The following is a 20,030-nucleotide window of genomic DNA, read 5'->3' as shown; positions in this document are numbered from 1 at the left end:
ATACCAAGACTTCTTACCCCCAAATAAGGCATAATTTCTATTTATTCAAACCTTCTTTTACCAACAAGGTTTGTAATTTTCTCCATAAGGGTAATACACATTTTTGTTGGACATATGCCTTGTTATTTCATAGATACAGTAAAACCTTGGATTGTAAGTTGTTCTGCGAGAATTCTGCAAGATGAACAAACATTTCTAATAAATTTTGACTTGATAGATGAATGATGTCTTAAGATATGAGTAGTACATGATGCCAAGTATCACATGATTATAACTGAGCCAGTGCTTCTCTCTCTCTTTCTCTCTCTCACTGTGGGATTGTGGGTGATCATCTCCCATGCTGAGATAGTCAGGCCACCTTGTTTGGCAGAAATCAGTGGTTTTCAGAACATTGGAAGGTAGCCACAATTGGCAGTAGTGTATTTTTTGTCACTTCAAAGCACCTATGAACAGTCCTTTGCTTTTCTATACAAGAATAAGCTTAGGAATGCTTTGCTTCATTCTAGGCCAGGCTGCCTGCAGATACAGACCCTTTCCTCTGCTGCCCTATTACCAGTTACCAGTTAAATACTGTATATGACAAGAGTTTATTAATACTGTACTTTAGTCAACATCTGTGTGAGCATATACAATGGTCCCCATGCAGAAAAAGGTGCAAAGAAAGGTGGTAAGGAGATAATTATGGTGGAAGTTAAGAAGGAAATCATTGAGAAGTTTGAATGGGGTATGAGAGTAGAAATTGCAAGATTTTATAAGAAGTCTATGTCTGCATCTTGTCTGCAGAGAAGGAGGAGAAAAGGGTGGAGGAATTCCTCACTTCATATGAGATTAAGGACATGTATAACATGTGGAAAACAGTGCAAAATTTTGTAAAAAAGCACCACCCAAATAAGACTGTAGCAGTGCAGCGATGAATCTGTTTAATGACAATGCAATGTCACATTTCCGTGAAATTATCAAAAGGAGGCAAAAGCAAATGTCATTGGATAGGTTTCTTGTTAAAGTTACACTAAAAGAAAAAAATTCCATTGAGCCAATATACAACAGTGGTTCTGTTAGTGATAGTGAAAGTTGTCCCTACAATAGCCCTCTTCTCTCTTATCTCCCTCACAGCAGTCGTGAAGGTTTTCAAAGGTAAAAGTGCAGGCTAATTTGTTTATTTTTATTTATATTTTGTATTTTCTTTATTATTTTGCATTATATTACAGTATTGTAATCAGTTTTATGTGAATATTTTTGGGTTGTGTAACAAATCATCTGAGTTTGCATTATTTCTTATAGGGAAATTTGCTTTGATATACAACTGCTTTGGATTACAAGCATGTTTCTGGAATGAATTATGCTTGCACATCAAGGTTTTACTGTATTTATATTTATATATTCTAATATATCCATAATATGTTATCATGAATGGTAATTTTTTTCTTTTGTACTTTTCAAATTGGTTATTGCTAATGTGTAAGATTACTGCATCTCAACTGCAGTCACATAATGCTATTTACATATATTACTATCATGTGAAAATACTTCAACAACAGTTATATTTCCTTTTTCTTTGCTAAAATTGTTGTTCTATGTCTTTTCTCCACTTTTTCTTTCTCTCTTTCTCATCAAACTTGATAGAGATTTTACTATTTTATTAGTCTTTCAAAGAATTAGCTTATGATATTATGGAATTTTCTACTGTTTTCCAATCTTTCCATATTTATCACTTTGTGGTCAAATAAAATGCTCATACCTCCTTTTATTTATTTAATAACTTTGGCTCCATTGACTCTGCTGAGAAACATGAAGATTTGGCTAACTTAACAATGTTCTCTTCCCTTCTCTTTTCTTCCCAGCATTTGATAGCTTTGTGATAAAAATATATTTGATAAAGAATATATATTTTATTCATATTAATCAATTATATAAACCACTAAAATATTAATAAATATATTTAAATATATAAATATTTTAGAATATTTATTATCATTGTAACTTTATTCATTCATTTATTTATTTTTAAAAGTTTATTGTCAAGTTAGCTTACATAAAATGTAGTTTTGGTTTTAGGAGTAGATTCCCATGATTCATGACTTATATTACAACACCCAGTGCTTATCCCAGCAAGTGCCCTCCTCAGTGCCCATCATCCATTTTCCCCTGCCCCCCCCCAACCCCCACCTCCATCAACTGTTAGTTTGTTCTCTGTACTTAAGAGTCTCTTATGGTTTGCCTTCTTCTCTGTTTATAACTTATTTTTCCTTCCCTTCCCCTATGGTCTTATGTTAAGTTTCTCAAATTTCACATGTGAGTGAAAACATATAATATCTGTTTTTCTCTGGCTGACTTATTTCACTTAGCATAATACCCTTAAGTTCCATCCACATTGTTGCAAATGGAAAGATTTTATTCTTTTCCATCGCTGAGTAGTATTCCATTGTGTGTGTGTGTATGTGTACATGTATGTGTATATACACACATACATACACACACAACTTTTTGTATATATGTATACACACATCTATATATGACATCTTCTTTATCCACTCATCAGTTGATGGACATTTGGGCTCTTTCCATAATTTGGCTATTGTTGTTAGTGCTGCTGTAAACATCAGGGAACATGTGCCTCTACAAATCAGCACTCCTGTATTCTTTGGATAAATTCCTAGTAGTGCTATTGCTGGGTCATAGGGTAATTCTATTTTTAATTTTTTGAGGAACATCCACACTGTTTTCCACAGTGGCTGCACTAGTTTGCATTCCCACCAACAGTGCAAGAGGGTTCCCCTTTCTCTGCATCCTCACCAACATCTGTTTCCTGAGTTGTTAATTTTGCCACTCTGACTGGTGTGAGGTGGTATCTCAATGTGATTTTGATTTGTATTGCCCTGATGATGAGCGATGTTGAGCATCTTTTCATGTGTCTCTTAGCCATCCGGATGTCTTCTTTTGAAAATTGTCTATTCATGTCTTCTTCCCATTTCTTCACTGGATTATTTGTTTTTCAGGTGTTGAGTTTGGTAAATTATTTATAGATTTTGGATACTAACCCTTTATCTGATACATCATTTGCAAATATCTTCTCCCATTCCATTGGTTGCCTTTTAGTTTTGTTGATTGTTTCCTTTGCTGTGCAGAAACTTTTTATCTTGATGAGGTCCCAACGTTCATTTTTGCTTTTATTTCCCTTGCTTTCAGAGACATGTGAAGTAAAAAGTTGCTGTGGCTGAGATCAAAGAGGTTGTTGCCTTTTTTCTCCTCTAGGATTTTTGATGTTTTCTTGTCTCACATTTGGGTCTTTCATCCATTTTGAATTTATCTTTATGTATGGTTTAAGAAAGTGGTCCAGTTTTATTCTTCTGCATGTTGCTGTCCAGTTCTGTAACTTTAAATGACATATTTTAACTTCTACTTTTTGTTCTGTCAACTTTTGTGTTTCTTGATACCCTGTTACGTAAGATAAAGATATTAATACTGCAGCTCTTTCATTTACTTCCCCTTAAAGGAATCTTCCATTTTCAGTAACACATTTACTTTTACTTTATCATTGGTGTTATTCCCATTTTGTTCTGCAATCCTTACCGATTCTCTACACTTTGCTATAGAAAGTATCCAAATATTGAAAAGCAATAAAGAGGAGCTACATAATTTTGACATAAAAGTCTTTTTTTGCTGGGACAAAACCTATGGTAGATTGGCATTTTCTATTTTATACTCTAATGTCACAACTCCTGGGCCACTCAAAGAATTTCCCTATCATCAAGGTCAAATAATCTTTTTTTTCCTTTATACTCCTTTAACTGCTTAAGACCATATCACATTTTAGATAATTTCATATTTGAACTTAAATTTCTTATTCAGATTTTTTTGTTCTCAGTTTTTAAATTGCTTTTTTTCCCTTATAAAATATATCTTTATCACATTTAGACATTTTTTCTATTCTTTTCATTCACTGTAAAGTCATTCCCCTCTAGGTATTCTTTATAAGTCTCATTCGTAGACTTTTCATTATTACTCCCTGAATTTGATCTACTCTTTCTGGATCTCATGGCTTCTTCTCTTGTTTGAATGATTTGCAACCTTAAGTAATTCCCTTAAGGGAGTAGGTGGAAGTTACACTTTCTGAGTCTTTGTGTGAGAAGTCCTTTTTAATATTAAGACATTTAATGAACACTCCACATAAGACCAGTTACAATTTTGGTGTCCACTGATGAAGAAAATTAATAGGGACAGGAGGTTTATATGAATTCAGTAATGCTTTTTAAAATAATTTGTTTTGTGTTAATCCTAAAAGTATCTATAGCTATTCAAGAAATACCATTAAATATACGTATGAACATATGTTATTTATCCAGTGTAGAGGTGGAATGCTGTCTGGAATTCTACAGTAAATTGTGCATGCCCCTCAGGTTCAGAACCCAGTATGAGCTAAGAATGACTTTTATATTTTTAAATTGCTATTTAGAAAAAAAAAGAATATGTGACAGAGATGATATGTGGCTCACAAATGTAAAATATTTACTATGTGGTCCTTCATAGAAAAAGTGATGTGATTCTTAGCTAAACTCTCATAAACCTAGATAAAAATAATCTACATGTTCTTTGTTTCACAACAACAAAATGCTAGGTTGTATTGTTTGCTAGCAGTGAGTGAGAAATCTTTTCATTCCAGAAAGCATGTGAACCAGACTCATAGAATACTGGGGATTATATGCAAAAGAATATAACTGATTTAGAAAATTTAAGCAATACCCCTGAAGACTTAATTTTTTTCACAAAAGCAGATCCTTAAGTTATATGGTAAATAGTACAGATTAAATACTTTCAAATTTTCTTTTATTCCTTTATTTTAATATAGAGAGGTATAGAAAAGAAATTGAGAAAAGGGCCATAATTTCTTGCCTAGATAATCCTTGTTTGTATGGAAATGCAGACTTGTTGAAAACTGAAAAATAAAAGTCTCACTCCCCCTCTTACCTTCACTTCCTTTCCTCCCAAATTACGAGTTTTTAAGTTTTGTTTCCTTACAACAAAATGGTTATTTATATACCTAATTGTATATACATATAGGGTTGTGTATTTGTGTATATATGTACGTGAGTATATCACTTAGAAGAGATCATATTATACCATTCTGGTCGTTGCTTTTTTTTCTTTTTCACTTTTTGTTTAAAAATTTTAACGTTTATTTACTTGTGTGTGAGAGAGAACAGGCAGGGAGCAGAGAGAGGGAGACACAGAATCTGAAGCAGACTCCAGGCTCTGTGCTGTCAACACAGAGCCTGACACAGGGCTCAAACTCACAAACCATGAGATCATGACCTGGGCCAGAGTCAGGTGCTTAACTGACTGAGCCACCCAGGCACCCCATCTTTTTAACTTTTTAAAACAAAAATACATTTTGATGTTTTTCATGTGTATGTATACAGATCTGCTTTGTTCTTTTTTAACATATATTGAATTATTTTTAGCCTTATGAAAAAGTTCATCAAATTTTATGAAATCACAATTCATATGTTTGTAGAATTTTAATATGCTCTTCATCCAGCTTCCCCTAGCGTTAACATTTGACATAACTATAGTATAATTATAGAAATAAGGAAATTAACATTGATATAGTACTATTAATTAATCTATAGATCTTTTTCAAATTTGGCCAATTTTCCCACTATTATACTTTTTTCTGTTCTAGAATTCCATTTAGGACACTACATTGCATTTAGCTATCCTGTCTTTCAATTTGGGATGATTTTTCCTTAGTCTTTTTTTTTTCACTTTTGAAGAATCCACGCCATATATTTTATAGAGTGTCCCTTAAATTGAGTTTGTCTGATGTTTTCTAATGATTAATCTCAGGTTTTACATTTTTTATCAAAATATCACTAAAGTGATACTCTACCCTTCCCAGGACTTTGTATCAGTGTACTTTGTGTCAATATATCTGCTAAGGTTAATTTTGATCACAAGGGTAAGATGGTGTCTGTCATGTTTCTCCTCTGTAAAGTTATTATTTTCATCTTTTATGTTAGGGAAGATACTTTGAGACAATCCAAGTCTTTTTTGTCATCATACTCTAACATACTAATTTTAGCATCCATCAATAGTCCTTGATTGCAATAGTTACTACTGAGGTGTTGCGTAATGGCAGTTTTCTATGTCCATTCTTTTACATTTATTAAGTGGTATTCTGTAAGGAAGAGCTGTTCCTTCTCTCCCTTTTATTTATTTAGTCATTTATTTATACAATATGACTTTGGGGTCTTGTTTTTATTCTGAAGGTTATAATCCAGTGCTATCATTATTCATTTTGTTGTTTAAATTTTCTCAACTTTGGTCACTGGGGACTCATTCATATTGGCTCTTATGACCTTTTTACATGCCTCCATCACTTTTTGAGCACTCCTTTAATTTCTGGTACCACAAAATACTCTAGGCTTATCTTTTTTAATGTTTATTTTTGAGAGAGAGAGAAAGGGAGCGAGCATGAGTGAGGGAGGGGCAGAGAGAGAGAGAGAAGGAAATAGAGGATCTGAAGGAGACTCCACACTGACAGCAGAGGGCCTGATGTGGGGCTTGAACTCAAGAACTGTGAGATTATGACCAGAGCCGTAGCCAACTGAGGCACTCAGGCACCCCCCTAGGCTTATCTTATATCTTCTCTGATCTAGCTCTGGTATTAGCCATTTATTTAAGGAACACTGGTTTCTTTTATGAGAGAATGGTATTTAGAAACCAAGATCTGGGTGCTAAGTGTGCTCATTGATACCGGAATGTTATTGCTTCCAGGCTTGCTCAGAGGACAGGAGAAGTGTGTGTGTGTGTGTGTGTGTGTGTGTGTGTGTGTGTGTGTGTGTATCTCACCCATATACACATTTATATATCTGTATCTATCCATATATACATATACTAAAAACTGTAAGTTATACTGATACCTATAGTCCAATTCAACACATGGTTTAGTCTAGCCCGCTCCTTTTCCTTATTTGGAATCTCTTTCTGTACAATAGATTCTTTATAAGTTATTGAACAGTCCCCATTTCATAGACATTTGGATTGTTTTCAGTTACTGGCTATTAAAAAGAAAATGCAGTGATAATCTCTGTATACCTTTGGGAAATTATTATATATGTTTATAATGCCTAGCAGTGGGATGGCTTGGTCTAAAGGAACGCACATTTAAATTTTGATAGATATTTCTAAATTGTCCTCTAGAGATAGTATTTGCATCTTTTAAAATCATTTACTTAAGGGCATATTTCTTAAAAACAATCCTGGCCTCTTTACTAATGTCAGTGTCTCTTTTGTTCTTTTCCTGTCATACTTTAGATGGACTTCTGATGGGATCCAGAGATCCCATTATATTCGGTGGCATTTAGTTTTACTTTTAAATTTAGTTAAGTTGATTAATGCAATAATTAGTCTCTATCACAGTCTTTTGAGACTGTTGTAATTTTTATTCACAGATATTTCCCAAATCTCATTCTTCTTCAACAGCTTCAGTCAAATTATAGATATATAGGCTGATTTCTTTATAACCTAGTTAAGGTTTCATTGCCCTGACTAAACTGGAGATATTTCTATTCATATTAAAATTAGCTCTTAGCTTAAAGATGTCTTCATTCTTTGTGAAATGGCTCTGTTTTTCTCCCAGGCAATTTTCAAACTGTTCTCTCTTAATAGCTACAATTAAAATGTTCCCCTTTTTATTGGTTGTACTCACTACTCAAATATTTCCCCATTAACTGATGGTTTCTCTCTGAATTACAAGAGACAGAGTTGGTAAAGAGTTCACCTCACTCTGATTTTTACTCTCATATTTCTTTCTGGCTTCCATTAGAAATTCCTCTGTTCTTCCAGCTTCTGGTGGATACTCTCCTATGCCTCCCCCATATTATTCACTCCAAATTGAACTTTAAAGCAATTGGTATATTATGTGAGTGCATTTAAACAGCATGGAGCAGTAGACATAATCTAGAGGGAACTTGCTACAGTGAATACTGATAACTGAGATTGAGTATTTATGGTACAAGGCAGATCATAAGTGGCATTGAATGGGCCTAAATAACACCTGTATAAGTTAGATATTTATTAAGGCTTATCATATATCAGACATTTAAATGGATGCTAAAAGGAAGACATGATACTTTCTCTTTGGAAAATGGTCCAGTATGCCTCAAGAGGGTGCGGGCAGAGTTGAACAAGGATGGCATAGTTGACTCTTGCTATAATAGGAGTTGATTGATTAACTTTTTCCTACCCCATCCTTCCTTCTCCCAATCTCCCACACTTTCTTCTTCAATGTCAAGTTTATCTATCTGTTTCTCATGTCAAAAAGTTTGGAGTTTTCCTTAACTCCTTTTTTTCTTCATACCTTACATCTAACCCTTCAGCAAATGTTATCAGCTCTACCTTTAAAATATCCCAGGAACCCAGCCACTTTAACCACTCTACTGCTACCACCCTGATCCAAGCCAGTGTTATCCCTTGCCTGAATTATTATTATAGATTTCTAACTACTTTCTTCGCTTTCACCTTTGCCCTCTCCTCCCCTCTAGTCTCTTTTTAGCTCAACAGCTATTTTGGTGCTTTTAAAATGTGATTTGGATCATATTCAAAACCATCAGGGGCACCTGGGTGTCTCAGTCAGTTAAGCCTCTGACATTTGAGTTCAGCTCAGGTCGTGATCTCAGGATGGTGAGATAGAGCCCCTTGTAAGGCTCTGTGCTGGGGTGGAGCCTGCTTAGGATTCTTTCTCCCTCTGCCCCTCCCCAGCTCTCTCTCTCTCTCTTCAAAAAAACCAAACCAAACCAAACCAAAACACCAAAAAAAACAAAAAACACAACCCATCATTGTTTTCTTGTCATTCAGGGTAAAAGGCAAAGTCTTTATTTACAATGGCCTTTAAGGCCCTGCATAATCTGGCCTTCTACTGCCATTCTTTCTGGGGAAATCACACTGGGCTCTTTGCTGTTCTTCACATTCATCAGTCGCATACCTGTCTTGGACCTTTTGCCTGTATGTTCACTTGACTTACTCTCTTACTTCCATATGGCCCTTGCTTAAATGTTCCCTTATCAGTGAGGCTTATTTAAAATATACCACCTCCAAAAAATATATTTATATATATATATATATATATATATATATATATATATATATATATATGTATATATGTATATATATATTTATATATGTATTTTATATTTATTATTTATATATTTTATATATATATATTTTATTTATATGTATACACACACACACACACACACACACACACACACATACCACCTCCATTGGTTCTACAATCCCCTACCCTGCTTTACCTACCCCATTGAACCCCATGGCAACCACACTAAACATAAACTCCATGGGGCTCAGACCCATGTTTTCTGTTTGGTTCATCACTATAACCTTCAAGTTGGTGCCTAAAGTAGGTGTTCAGTCAATATTTATTGAACAGATGAGTAAATCCTACTAGAAACTTCAGCCTCCAGCTGCTTAGATTAATGAAAATCTTATTTTTTTTGTCTGTTGGATTGTCTTCTGTCTACTTGGTTTTTAAAGTACCAAGTCCTGAGAAACTAAGGAAAAGGACCATCATTCATATCTTAGTATGAATTCATTGAGCTTATCTGTTTATAATATAAAGCCGTGATTAGCCTTATTGAAGAAATGGCTTTTTGATAAAATGAGATCTTGAATCTTGGGGTTTTAACTTTGGTGCTTCTCTAGTAACTTTTTTGGTTTTCTTCCTCTCTATTATTGCCGCAGAACCTCAAAAAATAAGTTGAATGTACCAGGATTGTTCCTTGTTCTTTACCACTCATTCTTTAAGTTTACACCCCAACCTAAATCTAGTTTCTAACCTCACTGTTTAACTGTAATGACTTTTTGTCTGAGTTTGTTTTCTTCTTAATTTCTCATCATTATGTACTGTCACTAACTAACATCTCCTTAAAAATGTCTTCTTTGGGGTTCCTTAAGATGACATTTCTGTGTTCTACTTCTCTGCCCTTTTTCCTGATCTTTATATGCAGACATTTCTTAAGGTTTCATCCTCAGCCTTTTTGTTCTTTAGAAGCCTCAAGAACTTTCACAGCATCAACTATCAGCACCATATAGATGACTCCCAAGCCTATTCTCCTTTTCAACCCAAGCCCCAGCTCCTTATTTTCAGTTGCCTGCCAGACAAGGCTGCTTAGAATTCTATTTATATAAGATGCCAGGGAGCCTGGCTAGAAGGCATAGAGGCATTGGCACCCTCTGGTGGAGAGAGTAGAAAGTCATACTTAAGTATCTGCTTGGATGGAACCTGACACCAGATATTCCAAGGAAGATTACATTGGCTGAGCATCTACTAAATGCTCTGTATTCAAATATATGTAATATTCTTTTTTAAAATATATGTAATCTTCTAATAAACTCTAGAGTACATATCCTGAGCTAACAATAATAATTATTAGATCTTTCTTTGGTCCCTTTCAATTTCTGTTTACTTTTTTAAAATTAATTAATTAATTAATTTTTGAGAGAGAATGAACACGACTGGGGGAGTGGCGCAGAGAAAGAGAGAGAGAGAGAGAGAGAGAGAGGGAATCCCAAGCAGGCTCCACAGTGTTGGCACAGAGCTAGACGTGGGCCTCGAACTCACAAACCATAAGATCATGACCTGAGCCAATATCAAGAGTCAGATGCTTAACTGACTGAGCCAAACAGGTGCCCCTGGTCCTTTCAATTTCTTACTAGACCACGTATATGCACTTATATGCAACAGACAGATTTGGCTTGTAAGAATACTTCAGCATGATTTTAAGGCAGAAAATTGCTCTCAGATAGTTGCTATGAAGGATACAATGAGATACAGAACTATACTTAAGGAATTTAACAGGTTATCTGGGAAAATATGCCATTCACTCTGGAAAAGTGACTAAATCAAGTGGTAAATCCCAAGGTAAGATAATGCCATAGATGTCACAAGGCACTCAGATGCTAACAAATTGTGTAGCACCTGTTTAGAGGTCAAGGTCAGTATAGGGAAATTGATGTGTTCAGGAATGGCTTCATGAGGAGGTGGGACTCAAACTTATCCTTAAGGAAATATTTCCCAAACTTCTGGCACTCTAATTCCCAATTTTTGCCATATTAACAAACCATCTATATTTTTATTTCTCCACACTTTTTCTATATTCACATCTTCTTTTGGGTAAATACCTTTGCCTTGTCTTAAACCATCAGATCAATGAAATCATAGGTTGGATGTGCTTTTGTGTTTGATATATATTTGTTTTTCTAATATTCATGAAAACAGCATAGGAAATCCTCATTATGTAAAGGTAATTAATTCCAGAAAAATGCCGCTTAAAGGGAATCAGGTTACCTAAAAAGAATATTAGCCATTCATATTCAATTTTGATGCAAAAGTTTGATTTATAAATGACACTAAAAATTATGAAAATAAATGTAATAAATTGTAAGCTGTTATTGTAACTATGAACAGTTTCAATGAACAGAACATTATTTAATTAAATATTGAGTATTTTTCTGAGAAAATAATTTTTTTCTGACATGAGAATAAATATTAAAAAGACTCCAAAATAGACCTCTCCATCTTTTAATATTCAAATTATTTTTGAGCAGTCTATTGTGTTATCCTTGTGAATTTTCTCTTGTTCAGTTCACTGACCTAATTCTTCTGAATCCTTATTTGTTGATGGATTTGCATGCGATTTGACCAGTAATCAGACATTATTTTCATTGATTTCATGAAATCCTGCCTCTTTTCTCAGACTTGTAACTTGGTTCTCCACTAGATTTATAATGGCTTTGCATTATATTGGAGAAATTAAAAACACTGATTTGATTAGATAGGATTTTGCCAAGTGGGAAGAATGTTTAAGTCAATTCTCAATTCAACAGTGAATATTTTGGTGTTCAGATGACTTGTTTTTCTATGCATTCTTTAATTCTAGAAGTGCTTTCTCAAACTTTTTATACCAGAGGAACACTTGAATAAATTCTCAAGTTTTAGGGTTCCTTTGGATAAAGATATCTAAATCTCATTGTATGTCAGTGAGATCATTTAGTTGTAGAAATTATTATCCAATAATAATTGCCAATGCTCATTTAAATAGATAGCGGTATTTTCCTGAGAATCTGTTTAGCCAACTTCTTAGCCTATTCTTTTGTAGGTTTCCCTGCCCCAAAAAGCATACCAACTCCAATGTAGGTCAGTGGTATAGATAGAAGATACTTCAGTTTTTCCTTTTTAAAATTTCTACTTGATTTTTCTTTTTACCTTAGCCAAGTAGGGCTGGAAGTCTTACCACAAATTTCTATCCTACTATTGAGTATGCTATTCAATATGGTGGGGGGGGGGGTATGGTATGTGGTACATGGTAAGTATAAGGATAGATTTGTACTAAAAATTACTTTTTAGAAAACCTTTCTTGAAGAGAAAAAAGGAAAAACAAATAGTTAACTTTCTTTCCTGAAATTATCCTGTCCCTTTCTTTCCTTGTCATGAATTTGCAAATTTATAAGGCAAACGTAATATGTTTTTGTTAAATAACTGGATTAAGCCAAAATGGGATAAAATTTTACTAAAGGTAGACTTGTTAGGCTTACTTAAATAAAGTTTATGAATTTAATTAATGTTCTTAATATGAAAATAAATTAGCAATGTTGAATAGTAAAGTTAATAAAACTATATGTCAAAGCAATATGAATAACATTATAGCCTAAGACACAATTTTATATAAGACTTTGAAAGAAGCCATTTTCTTTTTTTTCTTTTTTTTTTTAATTTTATTTTTTAATATATGAAATTTACTGTCAAATTGGTTTCCATACAACACCCAATGCTCATCCCAAAAGGTGCCCTCCTCAATACCCATCACCCACCCTGCCCTCCCTCCCACCCCCCATCAACCCTCAGTTTGTTCTCAGTTTTTAACAGTCTCTTATGCTTTGGCTCTCTCCCACTCTAACCTCTTTTTTTTTTTTTCCTTCCCCTCCCCCATGGGTTCCTGTTAAGTTTCTCAGGATCCACATAAGAGTGAAACCATATGGTATCTGTCTTTCTCTGTATGGCTTATTTCACTTAGCATCACACTCTCCAGTTCCATCCACGTTGCTACAAAAGGCCATATTTCATTTTTTCTCATTGCCACATAGTATTCCATTGTGTATATAAACCACAATTTCTTTATCCATTCATCAATTGATGGACATTTAGGCTCTTTCCATAATTTGGCTATTGTTGAGAGTGCTGCTATAAACATTGGGGTACAAGTGCCCCTATGCATCAGTACTCCTGTATCCCTTGGATAAATTCCTAGCAGTGCTATTGCTGGGTCATAGGGTAGGTCTATTTTTAATTTTCTGAGGAACCTCCACACTGCTTTCCAGAGCGGCTGCACCAATTTGCATTCCCACCAACAGTGCAAGAGGGTTCCTGTTTCTCCACATCCTCTCCAGCATCTATAGTCTCCTGATTTCTTCATTTTGGCCACTCTGACTGGCGTGAGGTGGTATCTGAGTGTGGTTTTGATTTGTATTTCCCTGATAAGGAACGACATTGAACATCTTTTCATGTGCCTGTTGGCCATCCGGATGTCTTCTTTAGAGAAGTGTCTATTCATGTTTTCTGCCCATTTCTTCACTGGGTTATTTGTTTTTCGGGTGTGGAGTTTGATGAGCTCTTTATAGATATTGGATACTAGCCCTTTGTCCGATGTGTCATTTGCAAATATCTTTTCCGATTCCGTTGGTTGCCTTTTAGTTTTGTTGGTTGTTTCCTTTGCTGTGCAGAAGCTTTTTATCTTCATAAGGTCCCAGTAATTCACTTTTGCTTTTAATTCCCTTGCCTTTGGGGATGTGCCGAGTAAGAGATTGCTACGGCTGAGGTCAGAGAGGTCTTTTCCTGCTTTCTCCTCTAAGGTTTTGATGGTTTCCTGTCTCACATTCAGGTCCTTTATCCATTTTGAGTTTATTTTTGTGAATGGTGTGAGAAAGTGGTCTAGTTTCAACCGTCTGCATGTTGCTGTCCAGTTCTCCCAGCACCATTTGTTAAAGAGACTGTCTTTTTTCCATTGGATGTTCTTTCCTGCTTTGTCAAAGATGAGTTGGCCATACGTTTGTGGGTCTAGTTCTGGGGTTTCTATTCTATTCCATTGGTCTATGTGTCTGTTTTTATGCCAATACCATGCTGTCTTGATGATGACAGCTTTGTAGTAGAGGCTAAAGTCTGGGATTGTGATGCCTCCTACTTTGGTCTTCTTCTTCAAAATTACTTTGGCTATTCGGGGCCTTTTGTGGTTCCATATGAATTTTAGGATTGCTTGTTCTAGTTTCAAGAAGAATGCTGGTGCAATTTTGATTGGGATTGCATTGAATGTGTAGATAGCTTTGGGTAGTATTGACATTTTGACAATATTTATTCTTCCAATCCATGAGCAGGGAATGTCTTTCCATTTCTTTATATCTTCTTCAATTACCTGCATAAGCTTTCTATAGTTTTCAGCATACAGATCTTTTACATCTTTGGTTAGATTTATTCCTAGATATTTTATGCTTCTTGGTGCAATTGTGAATGGGATCAGTTTCTTTATTTGTCTTTCTGTTGCGAAAGAAGCCATTTTCTTAATGAGTGGCATAGTTATGGTCACATAAGATAATTGTAAAATTAGTAAACACATCTGTTGGTTTCATGATCACTTAAAATTTTTTTTAAATGTTTATTTTTGAGAGAGACAGAGCATAAGTGGGGGAAGAACAGAGATGGAGACACAGAATCTGAAGCAGGCCCCAGGCTCTAAGCTGTCAGCATAGAGCTTGATATGGGGCTTGAACTCACGAAGTGGGAGACCATGACCTGAGCTGAAGTTGGACGCTTAACTGACTAAGCCACCCAGGCGCCCCTCATGATCACTTTAATAGGCTTATAAATGCATTTTAATTTTAATTGCTGTTTTGGAGCTAAAAAGAAATGATTTAGTTTATTATTAAGAAATAATTGTTTATTAAATTAAGTCTATTAAAGAAATAATTATTTCTTTAATGTGAACCTATGCTTTTTGTTGTTGCAAACTACTAGACTCTGGGTTAAATGTGAGATAAATTCCCATGGATTTTATTTTTAACTAAAATGAGACAGTTTCTGTCCTTGTTCTTGGTGCTTCTTAAAAACTACTTTCCCATATATGTAAGAAAATAAAAATGACAACCCGCTCCCCCTTCCCCACTTCAAAAACTGATAATGGATTCAACCAAATGATCATGGTTCTGCTTTACAAGACTTAAGGTCTTATAACAATTGCTAATGGGGCACTTTGGTCACTCTGCATCATCTTTTGTAGAACCCTCTAGTGTTCCACAGAACCCCATTTGAGAAACTCTGCTCTAGGGACTGGGATAGTGAATACTAGATAGAGTAAGGCGAATCCTTGTACATAATTATTAACCTAATTTTTTTTCAATCTGTTTATCACTTAAAGTCATATCATCCATACCTTGCAAAACACTGTCTAAAAGGACAAGTAAGATCTGGGTATGTTAGGAAGAGGAAAAAAGGTATGCTAAATGAGAATAATTAGAGCAAAGCCTAATGCAGCAGGGGATTCTGTGATAAACGGAACTGGCTGACACCAACAAAGAATTCATTGATAACAGTAGAGAGGCTTGAAGCGGAGAGAAAATTATGGTTGAGTCATAGAGTCCTTGAAGTAAAGAAGAAGAAAGTCTTAAAAATCACCTAAGGTTTTTTTTTTTTTTTAAAGTTTATTTATTTTGAGATAGAGAGCATGGGAAGGGTAGAGAGAGAGAGGATCCCAAGCAGACTCCACACTGTCAGCACAGAGCTCAGTGCAGGGCTTGATCCCATGAACTGTGAGATCATGACCTGGACAAAATCAAGAGTTGGGTGTTTAACTGATTGAGCCACCCAGGAGCCCCTAAAAAAATCCACTAAGGTTTGAAGGGTGAGTGAAACTGATGAAAGAAATTGGAAGAAGGATGAATCTGGAAGTAGATAGGCAAATACAGATATTGTTGTGATAATTCATACAAGTGAAACTGAGAGCGAGAACCAAAATAGTGGCAATAGATATGAAGGAATGGGGTGGGTATGGGACATGTGAGTAGAACTGATGGTATCAGGGATCAAACCAACAATGAATATATTTACCCTAATGGTGTTTCCATTCTCAGAAATATTAGAAATGTGGAATTGAGTGGATTTTTTTGAAGTGCTGCTAGGCTGAGCAATTTTCCCAGACTTACCAGCCAGTCATCTTTCCTGGCCTTGCCTCCCAACACTATTCCTATCATTTCATAAAGGAATACAGACCCAGCAGTGTCAGATCCTCTGATTTTTCAAGAGAAGCTAGAAATCTAGCTACTTTGTAATACCATCCCATTTTTAAATGTTAGCAATCTATTTTTTGTTGTTGTTGTTAACAATAACATACTGTGGACTAGACTTGGTTGCTAATTTGCAACCTATGTCTAGAATTGTGTGTGCTACTTTCTAAATCACTTCAAAATGTACTCTGAACCAAAAGGTAATATAATCCTTCTGAAGCCTCTCTGCATAATTCCTAGCAGGAATTAATTAGCAGGAAGCTCATAGAAAGCCTTTTTGTAGTAGCTAATAATTTCCTTTTGTTGGAATGTTGATTTTAAAGTTACAAGCCTTATTCTGCTTCTTCCCAGCCAGGTCTCTAGACAAACTTTATAACTTTGCTGATTGTTCTGGACTTCACCTGATATTTGCTCTAAATGCACTGCGTCGTAATCCAAATAACTCCTGGAACAGTTCTAGTGCCCTGAGTCTGTTGAAGTACAGTGCCAGCAAAAAGTACAACATATCTTGGGAACTGGGTAATGGTAAGTAAAGCTGTCATGTCCTCTGAATTGACAAGATAAAAAGTAAGTTGGCCCAGGACATAGCCTCAGTTAGACCATCTCTAGCATACTGGCCCAGAAAACACTTGGGATGTTTCACTTCATATTAAGGACACCACAAGAATCTGGTAAAAGAATACTATTGGCCAAAGGATCTGAATAGACATCTCTCCAAAGAAAAAATATAAAAGTCTGAAAAACACGTGAAAAGATACTCAACCACATTAGCCATCAGGGAAAACCAAATCAAAACCACAATGATAGAGTACTTCACACCCACTAGGATGCCAATAATAATAATTTTAAAAAAAGATTATAGTAACAACTATTGGCAAGAATGTGGAGAAATTGGAACCCTCATATACTGCTGGTGGGGATGTAAAATGGTGTAGCCACTTTGGAAAACAGTCTGGCAATTCCTCAAAAAGTTAAACGTGGTGTTGCTATATGACCTAGCAGTTCTACTCCTGAGTATATATTTAAGAGAAATGAAAACATAAGCCCACAGAAAAACTTATACACAAGTATTTATAGTAGCATTATTCATAATAGCCAAGAAGTGGGAACAACCCAAATGTCTATCAACTGATGAATGGGTAAATAAAATCTGGTATAGCCATATGATGGAATATTATCTAGCCATCAAAAAGGAATGAAGTACTGACACCCACTACAACATAGATGAACCTTGAAAAGATTGTGCTAAATGAAAAAACCCAGTCACATATTTATATAAAATGCCCAAAATAGGTAAATGTAAAGAAACAGAAAGTAGATTAGTGGTTGCCAAGGGCTAGGGGAGTGAGATGATAAAAATGTTCTAAAATTTATTGTGATGATTACACAGCTGTGTAAACATACTTAAAACCATTGAGTTATATACATTAATGTGATGATTGTATAGGTATAAATTATATCTCAACATTGCTGTTACCAAAAACAAGGGAAAAATACTGTTAGTCTTTTTTATTTTAAAGGGCATATGATGCATATTTTCTGCCACTGGTTAGTAACAAAAGCCTAGAGTTACTTCCTTAGGGAGTTTACATTTGTAATTATCAACAATATTGTCATCTTATAGTTGATAGTATTTAGTTTACATAGCATATCCAAATACTCTTCTATTTGGACCTTAAAGTCCTAAATGAAGTGCCTAATAAAGGACATATCATGCAGGTGAGGAAATATGTTGAAAAAGGTAAAGAGAATTGCTAAAGACAGCAGGAAGTACTAAATCTATGTCAGGAACTTGGGACTTCTAACAGAAAGGGAGGTACTTTCTACTACCCTCTGGTTATTTTTCTTTAGTGGTATTAAAACTTCTTGGCTTTCTTCACTTCCTTCAACTTTCCTTCAACAAATAGTTATTGACTGCCTAGTATGTGCCAAAGGCATATTATACTACACTATACTAGTTTTGAGAGATATAATAGTAAATACCAGATAGATATCCCTGCCTACATTCTAGTAGAGGAGATAGATAATAAAAAGGATTTGAAAACAGTTCATCATTATCTTCTCTCACACAATATTTTTGTCCTATAGCAATTCAAACTGAAATGCTCAACTTGACCCTATTGTTTTTATAACAATTAATTAATGCACCCCTCTGTTCAGTCCCTCCTGTCTCCTCCTACCCTTTCTCCTTCCCCCACTCTCACTCTCCTTCTCCCCCTTCCTTCCTCTTCAATTTGCAATTCAATTAACAAATGTATATACTCCTACAACCATCTCTGAAACCAATTTTAGAACATTTCCATCACTCCAGAAAGATCCCTCATGCCCATTTGCCATCAATTCCTGTAACCATGCCCAGTCTCAGAAAACTCTAATCTGTTTCTCATCTATAGATTTGTCATTTATGGACATTTCATATAACTGGATCATATAATAGTCTTTTGCATCTGACTTCTTGCACATAGCATGTTTTTCAAATTTATCCATGCTGTAGCATGTAAAAGTAGTTCATTCCTTTTTATTGCTGAATAGTATTCCAGTGTGTGACTATATATCACATTTTGCTTTTCCATTTACCAGATGATGGACATCTGGATTGTTTCCACTTTGGGGCTTTGATAAATAATGCTGCCATAAACATTCACATACAAGCCTTTGTGTGGATATATGCTTTTACTTATCTTAGGAAGATACCTGGGAGGGGAATAGTTACTAATCATATGGTAAATTTGTTTATTTTTGTTTTTTAACAACTGCCAAATTATTTTTCTTCTCTAACAATGTATAAGGGTTCTAGGTTTTCTACATCTTTGGAAACACTTGTTAATGTCTGTCTCTGATTATAACCTTTCTAGTGAGTTTGAAGTAGTATCTTAATATGGCCGTAATTAGCACTTCCCTAATGACAAATGATATTGAATGGCTTTTCATGTGCTTATCAGCTATTCTTACATCTTCTTTGGTGAAATGTCTACGCAAATCTTTTGCCCTTTTAACTGAGTTACCTTATTATTGAGTTGTAAAAGTTTTAAGTATATTCTGGATATGAGTTCTTTGTCAAATATATGATTTGCAAATGTTTTCCCCAGTCTATAGCTTATCTTTGCATTTTCTTTATGGCATCCTTTGAAGTGTAGACGTTTTGAATTTTGATAAAGTTCAATTTATCAATTTTTAATTTTATGGGTCATACTTTTGGTATCATTTCTTTGCTTAACCCAAAATCACAAAGTGTTTTTTTGTTTGTTTTCTTCCAAAAGTTTTATAGCTTTTGCTCTTACATTTGAGCTACAAGTTAATATAACAAATTAATTTTTGAGTATAGCATGAAGTTAGAGTCTAAATTCATCTTTTTGCATGTGAATATCAAGTTGTCCAGCATTATTTAAAAGATTATCCTTTCCCTATTGAATTCTCATAACACTGTTGCCAAAAATCAACCAAAAATGGATTTATTTCTGGACTCCTAATTCTGTTCCACTGATAAGTATGTCTGTCCCTATACTAGGACTACATTGTCTTGATTACAATAGTGTTGTAATGAGTTTTGAAATTGGGAAGTATAAATCATCCAACTTTGTTCTTTTTTAAAAATTGTTTTGACCATCCTAGGTGTTTGTATTTCCACACGAATTTTAGGATCAGTTTTTTAATTTTCTCAATAAAGCCTGCTGGAATTTTAA

At 34.8% G+C, this 20,030-nt stretch overlaps 1 protein-coding gene across 3 annotated transcripts in view; it reads left to right on the top strand.

Annotated features, from left to right (window-relative positions):
• Positions 1 to 20,030, top strand: part of HPSE2 (heparanase 2 (inactive)) — a 688,711-nt gene that overhangs the window by 422,844 nt on the left and 245,837 nt on the right. For all 3 annotated transcript variants that reach the window (XM_058697425.1, XM_058697426.1, XM_058697427.1), the window contains exon 4: positions 16,699 to 16,872. In XM_058697425.1, the coding sequence (XP_058553408.1) occupies positions 16,699 to 16,872 (174 nt within the window). The remainder of the gene's footprint in view (positions 1 to 16,698; positions 16,873 to 20,030) is intronic.

Source organism: Neofelis nebulosa, chromosome 13 (genome assembly GCF_028018385.1).
Source record: "Neofelis nebulosa isolate mNeoNeb1 chromosome 13, mNeoNeb1.pri, whole genome shotgun sequence".
NCBI lineage: Eukaryota > Metazoa > Chordata > Mammalia > Carnivora > Felidae > Neofelis > Neofelis nebulosa.
This window is presented reverse-complemented; position numbering and strand designations above follow the sequence as displayed.